General features: G+C 43.1%; 2 protein-coding genes across 4 annotated transcripts in view; both read right to left on the bottom strand.

Annotated features, from left to right (window-relative positions):
• The window catches only part of Tnfaip8 (TNF alpha induced protein 8), a 145,333-nt gene extending 144,657 nt beyond the window's left edge, over positions 1–676 (bottom strand). Inside the window, exon 1 of the mRNA XM_045133205.1 lies at positions 585–676. Within this exon, the coding sequence (XP_044989140.1) occupies position 585 (1 nt within the window). The 5' untranslated portion in view covers positions 586–676. The remainder of the gene's footprint in view (positions 1–584) is intronic.
• Positions 677–15,276: 14,600 nt separating this feature from the next.
• The window catches only part of Dmxl1 (Dmx like 1), a 153,014-nt gene continuing 148,743 nt past the window's right edge, over positions 15,277–19,547 (bottom strand). For all 3 annotated transcript variants that reach the window (XM_045134454.1, XM_045134452.1, XM_045134455.1), the window contains one exon: positions 15,277–17,429. In XM_045134454.1, coding sequence (XP_044990389.1) covers positions 17,205–17,429 — 225 coding nt within the window. In that variant the 3' untranslated portion in view covers positions 15,277–17,204. The remainder of the gene's footprint in view (positions 17,430–19,547) is intronic.

Genomic DNA, 19,547 nt, shown 5'->3' on the forward strand with positions numbered 1-19,547 from the left:
GCGCTGTGCGCAGGAGCAAGCGCGCTCCGGCACGCAACTTTCAGGAGGAAGACAAGTTTTCGGTGAAAACGCTTGGAGCCAAGCCCGGGTCCCCGCCGGCCTTAACACCACAGGGCAGGGTTACAATCGCCGGCCGGCACCCCAGTGGGCAACCTGGGGCATCCTGATGCCAGCGCGTGAAGCTGGTCCCCAGGAGGAGGTGACACGGAGCGGGTGGGCCCGGGACACGAAGGAAGGAAGGGGCCGGCGGGGGTGGGGGGGGGTGCTGCAGCGGGCGAGGTGAAGAGGCCGGCCGGCCCGGGGAAGGTTCCCAGCGGGGAGCGGGGCTCCTGACGGCGGCGCACGGTCCGGGGCAAAAGCCCGGGTTCCCGCCGTGCGCTCACGCCCACGCCCACGCCGGTACACACGCGCTCGCTCGCTCGCTCTCATCCACGCCCACCCGCGACCGCGGCCGAAGCGGGCGGAACCGCAAGGGCGCGGCGGGGGCGCTGCCCGACTCCCCAGGGCCGCCTGCCTTTACCTCCAGCGCCGACGTTTCCCCCCGCCCGAGCCCAGCGCGGCCGTACGCGGCCCGCGGCACTTACTGGAGGTGGGCGGCGCCGGGGCGCGGAGACGAGAGGCGGGCGGGCGGGCAACGCCAACTGCTGCGGGGCTCCGAGGCTCGCGGGCGCCGGGACCCTCACCACCAAGGCGGGCCTGGCGGGCGGGAGGGCGGGAGAAGAGCGAGCAGCGCCGGGGGCGGGGCCTAGGGAGGACGGGGGCGGGGTCGGAGCGAGGCGCGGGCGGGGCCGGCATGGGAGGAGGAGCCGAGTCTCGGAGGTAGGCGGGGCCAGAACCGGAAGGAGGGGCCAGAGGCGGGGCCAGGAGAACAGGAGCCGAGCCTCGGAAGGAGGCGGGGCCAAAACAGGAAGGAGGGGCCAGAGGCGGGGCCAGGGCGGAAGGAACTGTCTCGGAGGTGGGCGGGGCCAGGACCTGAAGGAGGGCTCGTAGGCGGGGCCAGGACAGGAGCCCAGCCAAAGGGGTGGGGCCAGGACCGGAAGGAGGGGCCAGAGGCGGGGCCAGAAGAGGAACCGAGCCTCAGAAGGAGGCGGGGCCAGGAGCTGCCAGGAGAGGAGGAGCCGGCCGCAGCCAGAGGGCAGGGCCAGCATGGGGAGGCGCGGCCAGGAGCGGGCAGGGAGGAGGAGTCAGGAAGGAGGGTGGGCGCGCAGGGCCGGTGTTGAGAGGAGGGCCGGTGTGGGGAGGAGGGCCGGTGTGGGGAGGAGGGCCGGTGTGGGGAGGAGGAGGGCCGGTGTGGGGAGGAGGGGGAGGGCCGGTGTGGGGAGGAGGGGGAGGGCCGGTGTGGGGAGGAGGAGGGCCGGTGTGGGGAGGAGGGCCGGTGTGGGGAGGAGGGCCCGTGTGGGGAGGAGGGCCAGGGGACCCGGGGGTCTCGAGGGGTCCGGCGGCGCGTGCCGGCAGGGCGGTCCTTTTTTGTGCTGGAACCTGGGTGGTTGTGCGGGTTAGGGGCGGTTGGTGAGATTCCGCAGGCGGGCAAAGCGTGCTGGGACCCTCACAGCTGACGCTGTAAAAATCAAATACCCACCTCACTGTGGGTGGAAACGGCCCAGGCTGCCTGGCACGTGTGCGCCGTGCTTGGCTTGTAGCAAGTACGGGTGAAAGTTTGTGACTTGTGTAAGCCCCTTCCTCCCTCCATCAAGCACACACGCTCAGGAATTATCCATTGAAGAAGTTAAAGCAGGAAAAAAATACTGTATTTGCGCACTTAATGTAATGGAGACTATTTTTTGTTTTTTAGATGTAAAGCCCAGTTTGCTTCGGGTGGTTTTTCTTTTAGCCTGAAGAACGTAATATTGCTTGTAGTTCAGATCGTATGGCAACAAAACCTCTAGCGTTCTTTGAAAAGAGCCAATTTAGCCTCATTTTGGAAGTATATGTCCACTGTATATAGATTTCTTTTCATGTGACAATTTTTTTTCCCAGTACGTTAAAGGTATCATTCCATTATCTTCTTGTGTTAATGGTTTCTGAGAAAAAGGCCTATTTCTGTCCCCAAATGTTTCATTTTTCTCAGGTTGCATTTAAGATTCTCATATTGAAGTTTAGTCCTTAGGATGTCCCTCGGTGGTGGTTTCTGCGTTAGTGGTTTTATGCTTCTTTTATTCAGGTTTGGTTTTCATCAAGCTTTAATTTGAAAAAAAAAAAATTAGCCAGGTGTGGTGGTGTACGCCTTTAATATCAGCACTCGGGAGTCAGAGGTAGGAGGACTGCCGTGAGTTCGAGGCCACCCTGAGACTCCATAGTGAATTCCAGGTCAGCCTGCGCTAGAGTGAGACCCTACCTCAGAAAAACAAAAACAAAAAATAAAAAATAAAAAATATTCTTATTTATTTGGGGGAGAGATAGAGAATGGGTGCTCCAGGGCTTGTAGCCACTGCAAACAAACTCCAGATCCATGCACCACATGTCCATCTGGCTTATGTAGGTATTGGGGAACTGAACCAGGATCCTTAGGCTACACAGGCAAGCGCCTTAACTGCTAAGCCATCTCTCCAGTCCTTTTTTATAAAATGTTATTTTATTTACTAGGAAGAGACACAGAGAGAGGGAAAATGGGTGCACCAGGGCCTCCAGCCTCTGCAAAGGATCTGCATGTGCATGCGCCACCTTGTGCGCGTCTGGTTTACATGGTTACTGGGGAATCCAACTTGTGTCCTTAGGCTTTGCAAGCAAGTGCCTTAACTGCTAAGCCATCTCTCCAGCCCAAAGATAGATATGCTTTTTAAATTAATTTATTTATTGGTGGTGGGGGTCTTGCTCTAGCTCAGGCTGACCTGGAATCTAAGGCTGGCCTTGAATTCACTGTAATCCTGCTACCTCTTAAATTAAAAAAAACACTTTTGTCTTTTGTTTTGTTTTGCTTTTGGAAGTAGGGTCTCACTCTAGCCCAGGCTGACCTGGAATTCACTATGGAGTCTCAGGGTGGCCTCGAACTCATGGCAATCCTCCTACCTCTGCCTCCCGAGTGCTGGGATTAAAGGCATGCGCCACCATGCCAGCTTTCTAAATTTTAACATTTTAAGCTATCATTGTCTCATACATTTTTTTTCTTCTCCTCCCAGTGTGTTTTTCAAAGAAGGGTCTCACTCTAGCCCAGGCTGAACTGGAATTCACTTACTCCCAGGCCTCCAACTCACAGTGATCCTCCTACCTCTGCCTCCTCAGTGCTGAGATTAAAGGTGTACATCACCATGCCCGGTTTATTCTGTAATTCTAAATACATATGTGATATGACTTGATATTATTACGCTATGAAATTCAATGCTCCTTTTTGTTGTATTTTCTAATCTCATCTCTTTGCTTCATTTCCATCTTTATATTCATTTATCTTTCCTTCCAAAGTGCCTCCTAATTTAGTATTAAGACCAATGAGTGGATTCTTCATGTTTGTAAAATCAATACATAAGTGCTCCTCTACCCGATAAGTTCACTGTGAGTTGAAAAATACCGTAAGTTCAACAACGCACTTCATACACCCTCCCTACTCAACAGCCTCCCCAAAACTTGTTCAGGGCTTCTTGAGGGAGTAGATTACCACACACTTCAAACTGGGAAAAGACCAAAACCCAAATGTCAAAATAGTGTCTACTGCAAAGATGAAAATTTCCAAGATTAACCACTTTAGTTAAGGACCCTTCTTTCATAGTTTTTTTTGTTTTGTTTTGTCTTTTCAAGGTAAGGTCTCACTGTAGCCTAGGCTGACCTAGAATTCACTCTGTATTTTCAGGGTGGCCTTGAACTCATGGTGATCCTACTACGTTTGCCTCCTAAGTGCTGGGATTAAAGGTGTGTGCCACCACGCCCAGCTTCATAGATTTTTTCATATATTCTTTTCTTGTTTTCATTTAGCTTGGGTGTGTCTATTTACAATAAATAGTTGTTTAAAGACCTTTAAAATTAATTCCAACATATTTCTCATCTCTGAATCTATTTCTACTAGACTGATATTTTGTGAGTATGTTTTCTGGCCTCTTCTCAGGCCCAGTATTTTTGTGTGTGTGTGTGTGTGTGTGTGTGTGTGTGTGTCAGATATTGTTCGAAATAGCTTCAAAACACAGCAGGACAAATTCTATTGTTTCAAGATCTGGTCTCTGGCTTGCAGTTCCTGGATTTGCATCTACAACTCTGCCCTTCACTAAGCATGAAATCTTTGTCTATTTTCTACACCTATCACTTTTTCTATACTTGTAATACTTTTAATCTAGGATTAAGAATTTATAGCTGTTTTGGTTATTTTGTTATCCTCCTTGTTTAATGTGTTCTTCCAGCTGTATCTATTCTCCCTTGAGCTGTTTATAATTTTCACATAATTTGTGAAAATTTGGCTTTCTGCTCAATTTCACTCTTGAATTTCTGCAAGTTCTGTTACATAGCTTCCTACTATCATTCCTATGCCTTTGTTTTGTCATGAATGTACTGTTTTTTTTTTATTTTTTATTGTTTTTTTTTTTTTTGAGAGCGACAGACAGAGAGAGAAAGACAGATAGAAGGAGAGAGAGAGAATGGGTGTGCCAGGGCTTCCAGCCTCTGCTAACGAACTCCAGACGCGTGCGCCCCCTTGTGCATCTGGCTAACGTGGGTCCTGGGGAATCGAGCCTCGAACCGGGGTCCTTAGGCTTCACAGGCAAGCGCTTAACTGCTAAGCCATCTCTCCAGCCCTGTACTGTTATTTACTAGTTAATTCAAATTGGAATTTTCGGAACTAATGTTCTCCTGTTTTTATGTTGTTATTTAGAATGGCTTTATAGTTTTGAAAATTAGTATGAAGATGTGTTTTTCTCTATGCAGTACAAGCATGATACACCTGATATATAGGTGGGGCTGGAAGGAAGGCTTAGCAGTTAAGGTGTTTGCTTGCAAAGCCAAAGGACTCAGATTCAATTCCCCAGGACCCATGTTAGCCAGATGCACAAGGGGGCACATGTGTCTGGAGTTCATCTGCAGTGGCTGAAGGCTCTGGTGTGCCCATTCTCCTTCCTTCTCTCCTCCTTTTTTTGTCAAATAATAAAGAAAAATATAGTAGCTATAGGTAAGAATAGTTACTTTTTTTGGGTTTTGCTTAGGGACTTTTTTATTTATACTGTAAACATCAATTTTCTTAAAAAAAATAGTGCCTTTTAAGGGGTTCAATGATTTATTAAATAGTACCCTTATTTTCACTAATTCCCCTTCCTTTACCATTAAGCCTCTGAGGGATATCTTCTTTGTGCCTCATTTTCACATCAAATTATGTAGTTCTCACATCTTATTTTATGGCTGGTCCTCTTCCACCATTGAGAGTGAGATGATCTTTTGACCTGAGCTCTTGTTGTCTCACTACCAGTAGAACCTGTTAGCACTCTCTATCTACTCTCCTTCCAAGTGATCATTTTCTGTTGTAGTATGGGGTTTTGGAGTCTTATATCATTATCTCCCAACACATGCAACTTAAGGCTTCTCCACTCCTTAGTACATGTCAGGCATGTCTGATTTTGTTAAGCAATGTGTGAAACAGTTGAAATTTAAGTGGTTGTCATTATTGTGCAAGAATCTTGGACTTCAGACCCACAGCAACAGTGAGCAATTGTGCACCTAATTCCCCATGCCTGTCAAGGGCATGTATGAGTGAGTCACCTACGTCTCCCTTCATTTGCTAAGACTTGTGGAACTGTACTATCACAAGAAGTGTGAGCTTGTGACACCCACACATGAAAATTTACTACTGTGAACATCAGTGGGACATCCTCCCCCATTAACATTCTCATTAGAAGTCCTACAAAGTGAAGAAAGGGGAAAAAAAGTCCTATAAATTCTTCAGGTACATCAGAGGCATTACAGTTTGCTGAGTTATTTATTTAACAGAGAAAGAGGGGGAGAGAGAGAGAGGAAGAGAGGGAGGAGAGGGAGAGAATGGGCACGCCAGGACCTCCAGCCTGCAGTGCATGTGCCACCTTGTGCATCTGGCTAATGGGGATCCTGGGGACTCGAACCTGGGTCCTTTGGCTTTGCAGGCAAATGCCTTAACTGCTAAGCCATCCCTCCAGCCCTGCTGAGTTATTTTTGACTGCCCATAGTGATTTAATACATTTTCTTAAAATAAATGTATGGCTTAGCAGTTAAGCGCTTGCCGGTAAAGACTAAGAACCCTGGTTCAAGGCTCGATTCTGCAGGACCCACGTTAGCCAGATGCACAAGGGGGGGAACACGTCTGGAGTTCATTTGCAGCGGCTGGAGGCCCTGGCACACCCATTCTCTCTCTCTCTCTCTCTCTCTCTGCTTCTTTCTTTCTCTCTTGGTATCAAATAAATAAAAATAAAAAACAAAAAAAAATTTAAATGTATGACAAAATAAAAATGCAACTCATTAAGAATTTTTAAGATTATTTTCTTTTATTCTTAAAACAGATTTCCATATGGAACTTTCATGCTTATTTCATTTTGATTGTCCCAATATCCATGTCTCCCCCTTCCCTGCTATATCTTCTTACTCCCAGCATCCCCCCTTACCCTTTGTTCTGTTGTTTTCTGCACTCCCCCTTTTCCTCCCCACCCCATGTAAGGATTCTTGTTTTCTCCTGGGCCCCTTTCTAGTTTCCTAGCCTTTTCCAATATTTCCTCCTACCTGGATACATATATTTCAGTTAAGAGGCTAGGGTTTGCATTTGAGAATGACAATTCAGTATTTGTCCTTGGTTACCTTGCTTAATGCAATGTTTTCCAGTTCCACTTATTTTTTTGTGTGAATTTCATCATTTTTTAGAGGGGGGGGATGAATGGGTGTGCCTGGGTCTCTTGCCACTGCAAACAAATTCAAGATTTCCAGATGCATGCACCACTTTGTGCATCTGGCTTTACTGGGGAGTTGAAACCGGGTCTTCAGGCTTTGCAAGCAAGCATCTTTAACCACTGAGCTATCTCTCCAGCCCTCATCATTTCATTTGTCTTGACAACTGTGGTAGTCAGCTTTGTGCTGCTGGGATAAACATCCAAACCAAACACAGTTCACGGGAAGGAGGGGCTAATTTCAAGCTTAGATCCAGGGTGAAGTTCCATCAGTGGTAGAAGTTGCTCCCACACATCCAAGCAGAGAGAAAAACCATCACCAGCCAGCAAACACCAAAAGCAGCAGACAGAAGCTGGCAGCAGCAGGACCCCAGAGCTCACACCGCTCCCTCCACCTTTGGGCTGGAATTCAGATCCACCCCCAGTGAAACCTTAGGGCTGGATTCCAGGATTTGCCCCCAGTGACACCTCCTCCAGCCAGGCTTCTGGAGATCCGATTACAAGCTCAATAAAACACCTGAGGGCTGGAGGGATGGCTTAGCGGTTAAGGTGTTTGCCTGCAAGAACAAAGGACCCAGGTTAGATGCCCCAAGACCCACGTTAGCCAGAAGCACAAGGGGGCACACAGGTCTGGAGTTCGTTTGCAGTGGCTAGAGGTCCTGGAACGCCCATATTCTCTCTCCCCCCCTTTCTCTGTTAAATAAAAATGATATTAAATAACACCCAAGTCTATGGGGGACATACATTCCAACTACCACAACAGTTGAATAAACTTCCATTGTATGTATGTATCAGTTTCACTCTCCAGACTTCTGTTGATGGGTACCTGGCTGATTTAATTTCCTTGCTACTGTACATAGGATATATTTTGGGTGTATGCCCCAGGAGTGGTACAGCTTGTAGTGCTATTTTTAGTTTAGTTTTTTTTTTTTAAATCCTTCACATTGATTTCCATAGTAGCTACATGTGGTGGTTTGAATGTAAAACGTCCCCCACATAGCCAGACTCTCTTGTTGGTGATGAAGCTTCCTATTTAGTTCCCAGCTGGTGGAGCCTTCAGGAGATTGAAGCCTTGCCTTGCTGGAGGAGATGCTGCTGGAGGTGGGCCTTGGGATTGATTAGTCCAGCACACTGCCAGTTCAGAGCTAGCTCCTCTCTGCAGTTGATTGATGATGTGAAGTGGTTGCCATGCTTTCTCCACCATATGAAACTGCCCCTTGAAACTCTAAGGCTGACACAACCCTTTCCTCCCATAAGATGTTTGTGCTTCAAGTGTCCTGTCCCAGCAATGAGAAGATTATACCCCCACCATCAATGAATAAGGATTCCTCTTCCCCACATCCTCACCAACACTACTAATTTGCTTTCATGAAGACGGCCATTGCATCGCAAGGTTGTTTTAATTTGCATTTCTCTGATGGTTACAGATGTTTAAAACCTTAGAAAACATTTACTGGTTATCTGTATTTCTTCTTTTGAGAACTGTTCAAGTCACTGTCTCATTTACTGATTGGCAGCTTTGTTTATTTATTTTTTCAAGATAGGGTCTCACTCTAGCTCAGGCTTACCTGGAATTCACTCGGTAGTTTCAGGGTGGCCTCGAACTCATGGTGATCCTCATACCTTTGCCTCCTAAATGGTGCGGTTAAAGACATGCAGCATCACACCCGGCTTTTAGTTCCATTTTTTAATTTTTGCAGTTCTTTGTATATTCTAGGTAGTAACCCTGTCAGATGTGTAACTACACATTTTTTTTTTCCCCATTCTGAAGGCTGTGTGTTCCTTCTGTCAATAATTTCCTTAGCTGTGCAGAAGCTTTTAAATTTCACATAATCCCACTAGTCAATTCTTGGGGCTAATTCCAGTGCTATTGGAGTCATATTCAGAAATGTGTTGCTTACACCCTTATCCTGAAGTGTTTTCTCTATATTTGTCTTTAGCAGTTTCAAAGCTTTTGATTTTCAATTTAAGTTCATTGATTCAGTTTGAACTGATTGTTGTGCACATGGTTGATTTGGATCTAACTTCAATCTTTTTTTGAAAAAAATTAAATGTTTATATTTGAGAGAGAAAGAGGCAGAGAGAGAGAAATAGGCAGATGGAGAGAAAAAATGGGCATGCCAGGGTCTTCAGCCATTGCAAACCAACTCCAGAAGCATGTGCCACCTTGTGCATCTGGCTTAAGGGGGTCCTGAGCTAGTGACATATGCTAAGATATCCCTCCAGCCCTAATTTCAATCTTCTGCAGGTGGGTACCCAAATTTGGTCAGCACCATTTGTTGAAAAGTTTGCCTTCTTTTCCTGTGCATGGTTTTTGACACCTTTATCAAAACTTAAGTTTCCATAGCTGTGTGGGTTTCTCAATGGGATGTTGTGTTCCGTTAGTCGACATCTGTTTTGCCCCAGCACCATGCTGTCTTTCTCACTAACGCTCTGGTTTGAGGTCAGGTCATGTGATGTTTCCAATCATGTTCTTTGTGTTTAGGATTGTATTGAATATCTGTGGTATTTTGCATTCCCATACAAATTTTAGCAACTTTTTGTAGTTTTGTAAAGAATGTCATTGGAATTTTGTTGGAAAGTACATGGATAGAATCTACAAATTTCTTTGGGTAATATCGCCATTTTCACAATATTTAATTCTGCCAATTGAGTTTTAAATGTCTGTTCATCATCTACTGCCTTCAATTTCTTTTTTCCAAAAGACCTCGAAAGATCTTCTTAGTCCATGATAGGGCCAATACAATGCATTGGTTGAGTTTTTTAAAAATACATTTTTTGTTTATTTTTATTATTTGAGAGCAGCAGAGAAAGAATGAGAATGGGTGCCCCAGGGCCTCCAGCCACTGCAAACGAACTCCAGATGCATGTGCCACCTTGTGCATTTGGCTTACCTGGATACTGGGAAATTGAGTCTCGAACCATGGTCCTTAAGCTGCACAGGCAAGTATTTAACCACTAACCATCTCTCCAGTCCTTTTATTTTTTTTGAGGTAGGGTCTCACTCTGGCCCAGGCTGACCTGGAGTTTACTATGTAGTCTCAGGGTGGCCTTGAACTCACAGCAATCATCCTACCTCTGCCTCTTGATTGCTGGGATTAGAAGCGTGTTCCACCATGCCCGGCTCCATGTTGCAAATTTAATGACTCTCTCTTTCCTGAATTTGTTATACTCCATAATACAAGGTGGGCTACCAACTTGCTAATCCAGGGGGGAATAAAGCAGACTTTGAAGAATAGGACAATCTTTTAGCATTCAGACCCCTTCAAAAGAGTCTGCATTTATCCTGTTGTCCCAATGCAGGTCAGTGGGCCCAAAAAAGGTTCATACAATTGAAGCTGAATGGGCAGTAATTTTGGCCCAAAGATTTCATTTTTTCTGTGCCATATCCCTAGGCTCACACCAGTCCATTTCTACGCAATGCAACTCTGTACAGAATCTCAGGACATGGGCATAGCAGCAAGCCTATCACACAAACTGCTTCTAGCCCAGTCCAGACAATGCTTTTTCTCACCCTCATCAGCCAAACCTCACAGTCCATAGTTCTTACTGCATTCAGGACTTTCAACTCTGACCAGAATGGCCCATCAAGCTGTACAGCACTGCAAGGCATCTCTTAGGCCAATATTTCAAATCCTTCCACATTCCTCTCAAAAATAAGCTCCAAAAGGCCAAAGCCACACAGTCAGGTGTTTAGCAGCATTGATCCCACTTCTGGTACCAATTTTACTGTCGCAGTCAGGTTTGCATTGCTGGCAGAAAAACCCCATTCAAGAACAGCTTGTGGGAGAAAAGGATTTATTTTGGCTTATAGACTTGAGGGGAAGCTCCATGGTGGCAGGGGGAAAATGATACCATGAGCAGAAGGCAGGTTACCTCCTGGCCAACATCAGATGGACAACAAGCAATCCTAGAGTGTGCCAAACACTGACAAGAGGAGGCTGAGTGTAACACCCATAAGCCTGCTTCCATCAATACACTGCCTCCAGATGGCTTCAATTCCCAAACTGCCATCAGCTGGGAACCTAGCATTCAGAACACAAGTTTATGGGGAACACCTGAATCAAACCACTTATCTCTCTTTTCAGGCCAACAGCTATAAACCAAGCATTTTAGGGATGACATAGTATTTCATGATATGGATTACCATGACTTATTTACTGATTAATATTTAGATTATTTCTAGGTTTACTTTAGATGCTACAGTAACCTTTTGCATATGTATTTCATGTTTTTTTTTTTGTGATTTCTCTGAAGTAAGTTTTTCACTGAAAGTCATAGGTATTCAATTATGTTTTAACAAGTCAGCTAGGCAGTTGAAGCCTGGTATTCACTTACTTCTGGCTTTGAAATTCCTAGGTTGAAACTTTCTGCTACATAAGGCCGTTTAATGACCCCCCACTTCTTGCACTTGAGCAGTCTTCCTGCTAACCTGGGACACTCCAGCCAGCACTTGCTATCCCTGTACTGTTATATTAGAGACAGCTGCTTCCCTTACACTGCATCAGCCAGCTTCTGCTAGCTTTAAATTCTTCTTCTGCAGTTCTCTTGACTCTGGGCTGTCATAAAACCAGAGTGCCAGGGCCTTGCTGTGAGCTAGATTCTTGATTAAGGGAATACTGTGGCTACTTTGATCCCTAAAACTTTCTCCAGATCAGCAATAAGACAATTTTACTTTCTCATTATTTGTATTATACCTTTATTTTCAAGAACTTTAAAATTTAAGAAAATTATTTTTATTTATGAATTTGAGAGAGATATAGAAACAGGCAAGTAGGGAGAGAGAGAGAGAGGGAGGGAGGGAGGGGGAGAGAAAGAATGGGCATGTCAGGGCCTCTAGCCACTGCAAATGAACTCCAGATGTGTGTGCCTTCTTGTGCATCTGGCTTATGGGGTTCCTGGAGAATGGAACCTGGGTCCTTTGGCTTTGTAGGCAAGAGCCTTAACTGCTAAGCCCATCTCTCCAGCCCCAAGAACTTCAGGAGGCCGAGATAGATGGCACCATATGTTAGAGGCCTGCCTGGGACTACAGAGTGCCAGGTCAGCCTGGGCTTGAGTGACACTCTACCTCAAAAACCCAAACATGGGCTGGAGAGATGGCTTAGCGGTTAAGCGCTTGCCTGTGAAGCCTAAGGACCCCGGTTCGAGGCTCGGTTCCCCAGGTCCCACGTTAGCCAGATGCACAAGGGGGCGCATGCGTCTGGAGTTCGTTTGCAGAGGCTGGAAGCCCTGGTGCGCCCATTCTCTCTCTCTTCCTCTGTCTGTCTTTCTCTCTGTGTCTGTCGCTCTCAAATAAATAAATTAAAAAAAAAAAAACCCAAACATGGAGATGGGCGTGGTGGTGCATGCCTTTAATCCCAGCACTCGGGAGGCAGAGGTAGGAGGATCAGCATGAGTTCGAGGCCACCCTGAGAATGCAGAGTGAATTCCAGGTCAACCTGAGCTAGAGTGAGACCCTACCTCAAAAAACAAAAACAAAAAACCAAAATCAACCAAAAAAAAACCCCAAACATGGACTAGACAGATGGCTTAGTGGTTAAGGCACTTGCTGGTAAAGCCAAAGGACCCAGGTTTAATTCCTCAGGACCCATGTAAGACAGATGCACAAGATGGTACATGTATCTGGAGTTTGTTTGCAGTAGCTGAAATCCCTGACACACCCAATCTCTCTGAGTCTCTCTCTCTGGTAAATAAAAATTTTAAAAACCCACCCAAATGTGTGTGTATATGAACATATCAAGGCATCCTGCCAGACACTTGCACCAGTTTTGGCATCTGGCTTTATGTGGGTTCTAGGAAAACAAACCTAGGCCAACAGTCTTTGCAAACTGTACCTTTAACCAGAGCCATCTCCCTAGCTGCTTCCTTCAAAAACATTTCTTTTGCATTTACAACTTGGCTGTTTGGTATGAGACTTTGTGCTTTTGGCATTTCCTCCGCCCCCGCCCCCCCACCCCGTTTTCACATGCATTCTACACTAAGTTAATAATTTCTTGCTTTGTATTTAAAGGGAGAGGTGAGAGACTCTTCACTTTCACGTCTGAGGAGAGGGAGAACAATGAGACAGCAGCTGTGAGCAGTCAGGGCACATCTGCAGATGGATTTTGGCGTGTTCTGTGGGTGCAGCGTATGGCGCTCTACAACAGTCACAGTGGTGTCACCAGTGACTACAGAGATAGAGATGCTGGGGGCTGAAGCCTTACAGTGTGGCAGCTATGAAGGGGGTAGGTGCCATTGGAGAAGCAGCACTTATTCAACTGCCACAAATCCTCAATTTGTAAGAAACTCCAAATTAAGCTGGGCGTGGTGGTACACGCCTTTGATCCCAGCACTCAGGAGGCAGAGGTAGGATTGGTGTGAGTTCAAGGCCACCCTGAGACTACTACTGGTCAGTCTGAGCTAGAGTGAGACCCTACCTTGAAAAAAACCAAACCAAAAACAAAAAATCCTCCAAATTATCTGCAAAGCACAATGGCATGATGTATGTCTTTACATTTTATGTTTTAAAAATATCTGTTTACTAGAGAGAGGGAGGAAGGAGAGGGAAAGAGAGAGAATGGGCACATCAGGGCCTCTAGCCACTGCAAATGAACTTCAGATGCATGTGCCACTTTGTGCATCTGGCTTTACACGGGTGCCCAGGTCCTTTGGCTTTGCAGGTAAGTACCTTATCTGCTAAGCCATCTCTCCAGCCCTATTTCACTTTTTCTTTTCTTTTTTGAGGTAGGGTCTCACTCTAGCTCAGGCTGACCTGGAATTCACTATGTACTCTCAGGGTGGCCTTGAACTCATGGCGATCCTCCTACCTCTGCCTCCCAAGTGCTGGAATTAAAGGCGAGCACCACCATGCCCGGCTATTTTTTTTTTTTTTTGAAACTTTTTTTGGTCCATTTTTTATTTGAGAATGGCAGAGAGAGAGAGAGAATGGGTCTGCCAGCCTCCAGACACTGCAAACAAATGCCAGACGTGTGTGTCCCCATGTGCATCTGGCTAACGTGGGTCCGGGAGAATCAAGCCTTGAACCGGGGTCCTTAGGCTTCAGGCAAGCGCTTAACCGCTAAGCCATCTCTCCAGCCCTACTTTCTTTTTATATTAAACACTTCATTAAATTAGCTTTAAATGTCTTGCTGTGGGGAACAATTATTGACAGCTTGACCCTTCTCTAATATCTTCACATTACATTGTAATATGAGGACACTGACATATCTCATTTATGGTGGTTTGAATCAGGTGTCCTTCATAAACTGTTGCTCTGATTGCTTGGTCTCAGCTGGTGGCAATTTGGTTCATGTGTCATTGGGTTTATTAGTCCTCAGCTTCTTGTTCAGCTCACTTTCCTGCTGTGGCAGAGGTCATGTCCAGCCTCTGCTCATGCCTTGCTTTCCTCTGCCATCATGAAGCTTCCGCTTGAGACTGTAAACCAAAACAAAACCTTTCTTACTATCAGCTGCTTTGTCCCTGCAAAGATAAGGTGACTGCTGCACATTACTACATAGGTATTTTTTTCAAATTAATTTAAAATTTTGGCTGTAATTCCTTGACATGTGACATCTGAATTCTTTTTTTTAGTAAATTATGTTTGGTTAGGTCTCCAATCCTGTTAAAACCATCATTCCCATTCTAAGGTTGCAACCCATTTGAATTTTTAAAAATTTTTTTGTTCATTTTTATTTATTTTGAGAGCAACCAACACAGAAAGAAAGAGGGAGGGGGGAGAGAGAGAGAGAGAGAGTGTGTGTGTGCATGCGCACGCGCACGCACCAGGGCCTCTGGCCACTGCAAATGAACTCCAGATGCGTGCACCCCCTTGTGCATCTGGCTAAGGTGGGTCTTGGAGAATTGAGCCTCGAACCGGGGTCCTTAGGCTTCTCAGGCAAGCACTTAACCACTAAGGCATCTCTCCAACCCTAAAGATATTTTTTTAAGTAACTGGGGTGCTGGAGATAGGTGGCAATGACGGTTGCCCAATAATGTACTTAATGCCACCAAATGGTTCAGTTAGATACAGTTAAGACGGGCTAAGAAAATGGCTTGGTGGGTAAGAGCACTTGCTACATGAGAGCCTGAAAGCTTTTTTTATAATCATGGAAAATGTTAATAAAAATTAAATTAAAAAAAAAGAAAGAATGTACGGTTGGATAGATTGCTCAGTACCTAGAGGCTTTTGCTTGCAAAGCCTGATGGCCTGCATTCAATTTCCCAGGACCAACATAAAGACAAATCATCTGCAGTGGCAGGAGGTCCTGGCATGCCAATTCTTTCTCTCTCCTCCATTCTCTGTCTCTCAAATAATACATAAATATTTTATAAAAGAGTGTAGAAAAGGAAAAAGAGGGTTGATCAAGTTATTAAATTCTCCTTGTATTAATTAAATATATAGAAATTCTTCATTTGACCATGTCACATATTTCAAGTCAAGAAAATTTGCACAAACATTACTTAAGACAACAGCATGCCAAAGTCTCTGCATGATAGTTTATTTAAAATATGACTCTGGATGGAAATACATATGGGCTTACATAACTTTTGATTAATCATATAAACCCTCAATTAAAATGCTTAATAGTTCATCCCCAATTCCTTTTGTTCTAATAAGCACAATAGTAAATTTTCTATTTTATCGAAATTGTTTAAAGCTTTTTGAATCTTGATTTATGAAGAAATTACTAAAAAATAACAACTAAATAAAGAATATTGTTTGCAATGTTGTCACAGATTTCTCCATGGCAAAATAGTCATATATTGTTATTGCACAATTTACAGGTATAGGTTATCGTGTGCATATAAACTCTCTGTGTAATGACAGGGGCTTCACTGCAACCTGCTCAATATATTTAAAATTATGAAATACAATGTACAAAATCTTTAACAATATACTTTTATAATAAAAGTATCCTGAGTATATTACAAAATTCATTTTACCAGCCCTTCATTTCTTTGCTTTATTTGACTCTTTAATTTCTAATATAATAGCTGTCCATATCTCATTACATATGAAATGGTCTTGATTTAGTTTGAACTAAACACAATAAAGCTAAATAGCATATAACTATCCCTTCAATACTTAATCCCTCTGTTTCCAGTCTCACTGGTTAAAATCAAGTATTTACCAAGTTTTTGTTAATTCTGAATCATAAAAGATACAGCACAAAACAGACAGAAACAGGGTTAGCATATTTAAGCTAAAAGCATTGTGCACTTTAAATATTTCAGTCAAGTTTTATGATGAAGTAATATACTTTGGCAAAACCAATGATATACAAGGATTATTTTCTACCAATGATAGATCTGGAGGGTATTTAAAATTTTTAAATACTTTCTATTTAAACTTGACTGTTTTGACATTTGTTTCTAAAAATACTGCTATAACATTTTCAGAATTTTGAGGCTAAAAGTGTCTAAAAATAAAAATTAAATGAAAACAAAATTTAAATAAAATGTTGATATCAAAATTTCTGTGACAAATTCATAAACTTAGGTATCTTTATATGTACCAACACATATTTTTTTACTGCCTACTAAGACTTATTTGATTTAATGCAATCTTCAAAATAATAGTCTTGGTAGCCTTCTTAAAATTTACTTTAAAATTAGGATGAGAATTCAAAACAAGTATAACATTAAAAAAACCAAACAGCTGGAAACAAGTTACATACTCGTGGCAGTACATATTATGGCACCAAAACATCTACAAAGACATGCACAAACAAACCAAACCAAACAAACACCAAGTTCACGCAAGGCGTGTAAGATGTCTATCTTGATACACACACATATATATACACACACACAAATACATTTACATATACACAATCTAGATTCTAGAAGGGAAACATGAGAGTTTTATTAATGAATCATTTGGCTCCTTTATTACAATGATAGTTTTAATGTTCATTATTTGGCTTATTCTTACCCCAATATAAACCTATCATTGTTAAGAGGAAAAACGATTTGAGATGTATGGTAACAGAAGTGAGCATGTGATGAATTAAGTGATGAGTATTATCTGCAACTGGCTTCACTTAAAGAGGTGTTTTTCTTTTTTACTGGCAATGAAATTCATGCAGAGATACCTGCAAATGACTTATTAACAGTATGAAAACGAAGTTCCTTTAACACTATGACATTTACTATAATGTATTATAAATACATATTAATACAGCATTACTTATACATTCTAACATTCTACATTAGGTGATATGATCTAATTCTGAATGATTCTGTTAACTTTTAAGGCATCAGTGCAGAGGGCAAAGCTCCGTTAAAATAAATATGAAAGTAAGGAAGCATTAGCTTAGTTGTGATGCAGGGAGGGAGTGATGTCTGTGTATTCCGTTGGGCACTTCATCAAACAGGTGCTAAATTACATTATCTTCTTGTGAAATAATGTTATAGCATAAGTTTCACATCATTTTTTAACACTTCATTTAAGAGGCTAAATTGATCCGGCAGTATTCTCATTTTCATTGTTCCATCAGCTCCACAAGAGAAAATGTGATTTGCTGGCCCTGTCTCAATCTGCATCACTCCCGTTCCAATATTTCTAAAAATAGACTGTCGAGCATGTTCATTGATAAAAGTATGAAGAAGACTAAAGTTAGAAAGACTCCAAATCTGAAAGACATTAAGAACAAAATGAAAATTGTGGCTGGTGATTGCCTTAAAAATCCAAAAGAAAATTTTAGACTACCTTCCTTAGCAGGTAAGAAGTTTCTAAAACAAAGATATATAAACATTTGTATAGACTTAAAAGCATAACCCCTTCATTCTATACAGGGTGTAGCTATTTACCAAGTTATTAAATACTTAAAACCCCATCCAACAAGAGAATAATTAATGCATTAAAGAAAAGAATACCTAGGAACCAAGAACAGAAGCATAATAATATAGGAGTGACAATAAAGGTTTTCTGCCTCTCATCAGAGCTTTTATTGTACTGTTTGCATAGTGGGGTGATCTCTTTGTAAAAGCAAACACTCAGAGGTTAGAACAGCTACAAGGAGGAATGTTAATTCTAGAGGCTTTCTACCCTGGCAAAGTTATGTTTTTCAACTACAAGACAGTCTACTATTACAACTTTAGGAGACTTAATGCACTAGGATTTTCTATTGTTAGCCCATACCAAATTTTAAGTTGTATTACTCATGTGAAGGGATCTATACACTTTCAGAAAATTTATTTTTGGTTTAGCAAAAACAATTTCTATCCTGATTTCTTATATGATCAGTAATAAAATCCATTAAAAAATTATTAATTTGGGCTGGAGAGATGGCTTAGCAGTTAGGGCACTTGCCTGAGAAGCCTGAGGACCCAGGTTTGATACCCTAGGACCCAAGTAAGACAGATGTACAAGGTGGCGCATGTGTCTGGAGTTCATCTGCAGTGGCTAGAGGGCTTGGGTGTGCCTGTTCTACCTGCCTCCCTCTCTCTGTAACTAAAAAATAAAAATAAAAAAGTTATATATAAAATGCATTAATTTGGGCTGGAGAGATGAGTTAGTGGTTTAAGTGCTTGCTTGCCTGTGAAGCCTAAGGACACAGGTTCGATTACCCAGTACCCACATAAAGCCAAATGACCAAGGTCATACATACATCTGGGGTTCATTTGCAGTGGTTAGTGGTTCTGGCATGCCCTTTCTTCCTCCCTCTATCCCCCCTCAAACAAATAAAATATAAAACATTATTTCATGAATGTGTTAAATTATAACTTCTGAATATACTATATGTTTTCAATTGTTTTAAAGTAAATCTCAGAATCAGCTCTGGGTAAGGCTTATCCAGAGTATACTCTTCAATCAGAATTCTTGAATTCTGGCTGGGTGGTTGAATTTTTTTTTTTTTAATTTATTTATTTGAGAGCGACTGACACAGAGAGAAAGAAAGATAGAGGGAGAGAGAGAGAATGGGCGCGCCAGGGCTTCCAGCCTCTGCAAACGAACTCCAGACGCGTGCGCCCCCTTGTGCATCTGGCTAACGTGAGACCTGGGGAACCAAGCCTCGAACTGGGGTCCTTAGGCTTCACAGGCAAGCGCTTAACCGCTAAGCCATCTCTCCAGCCCGAATTTTGTTTTTATATATGAAGAAAAAGGGGATTACCATAGGTTTACTCAGGAAACCTGAAAATTGAGTTCAGTAAATTTTTATAACTTAGAATATGGAGTTAAGACAAATTAGAATATCTGAAATATAGTTACAGCCATAAAAATTTAATTCTCAAGCATGAAGTAAGCATATTTTAGTTTAATTTTATTTATTTATTTGAGAGAGAGGCATAGAAAGAGAGAGAATGGGTGCACCAGGGCCTCCAGCCACCGCAAATGAACTCCAGACACATCTTGTGCATCTGACTTACATGGGTCCTGCAGAATTGAACGGAGGTCTTTGGCTTTGCAGGCAAGCACCTTAACCACTAAACCATCTCTCCAACCTTTAAGCATATTTTAAAACTAATTAAAAATAAAAGGTTTCACTAGGCATGGTGGTGCATAACTTTAACCCCAGCACTCGGGAGGCAGAGGTAGGAGGATGACCTTGAGTTTGAGGCCACCCTGACACTATATATTGAATTCCAGGTCAGCCTGGTCTAGAAAGAGTCCCTATCTTGAAAAACCACAAAGAAAAAGTTTTCAACTTAAAATAATTTCATTCATAAAAGGATCTATTAAACAGCAATGGGCATTGCTGGCTATAAAGGAACAAATACTACTATTATTTAAGTAGACTGGTGTCAATG

The sequence above is a fragment of the Jaculus jaculus genome, chromosome 14, assembly GCF_020740685.1.
Source record: "Jaculus jaculus isolate mJacJac1 chromosome 14, mJacJac1.mat.Y.cur, whole genome shotgun sequence".
In the NCBI taxonomy this organism is placed as follows: Eukaryota; Metazoa; Chordata; class Mammalia; order Rodentia; family Dipodidae; genus Jaculus; species Jaculus jaculus.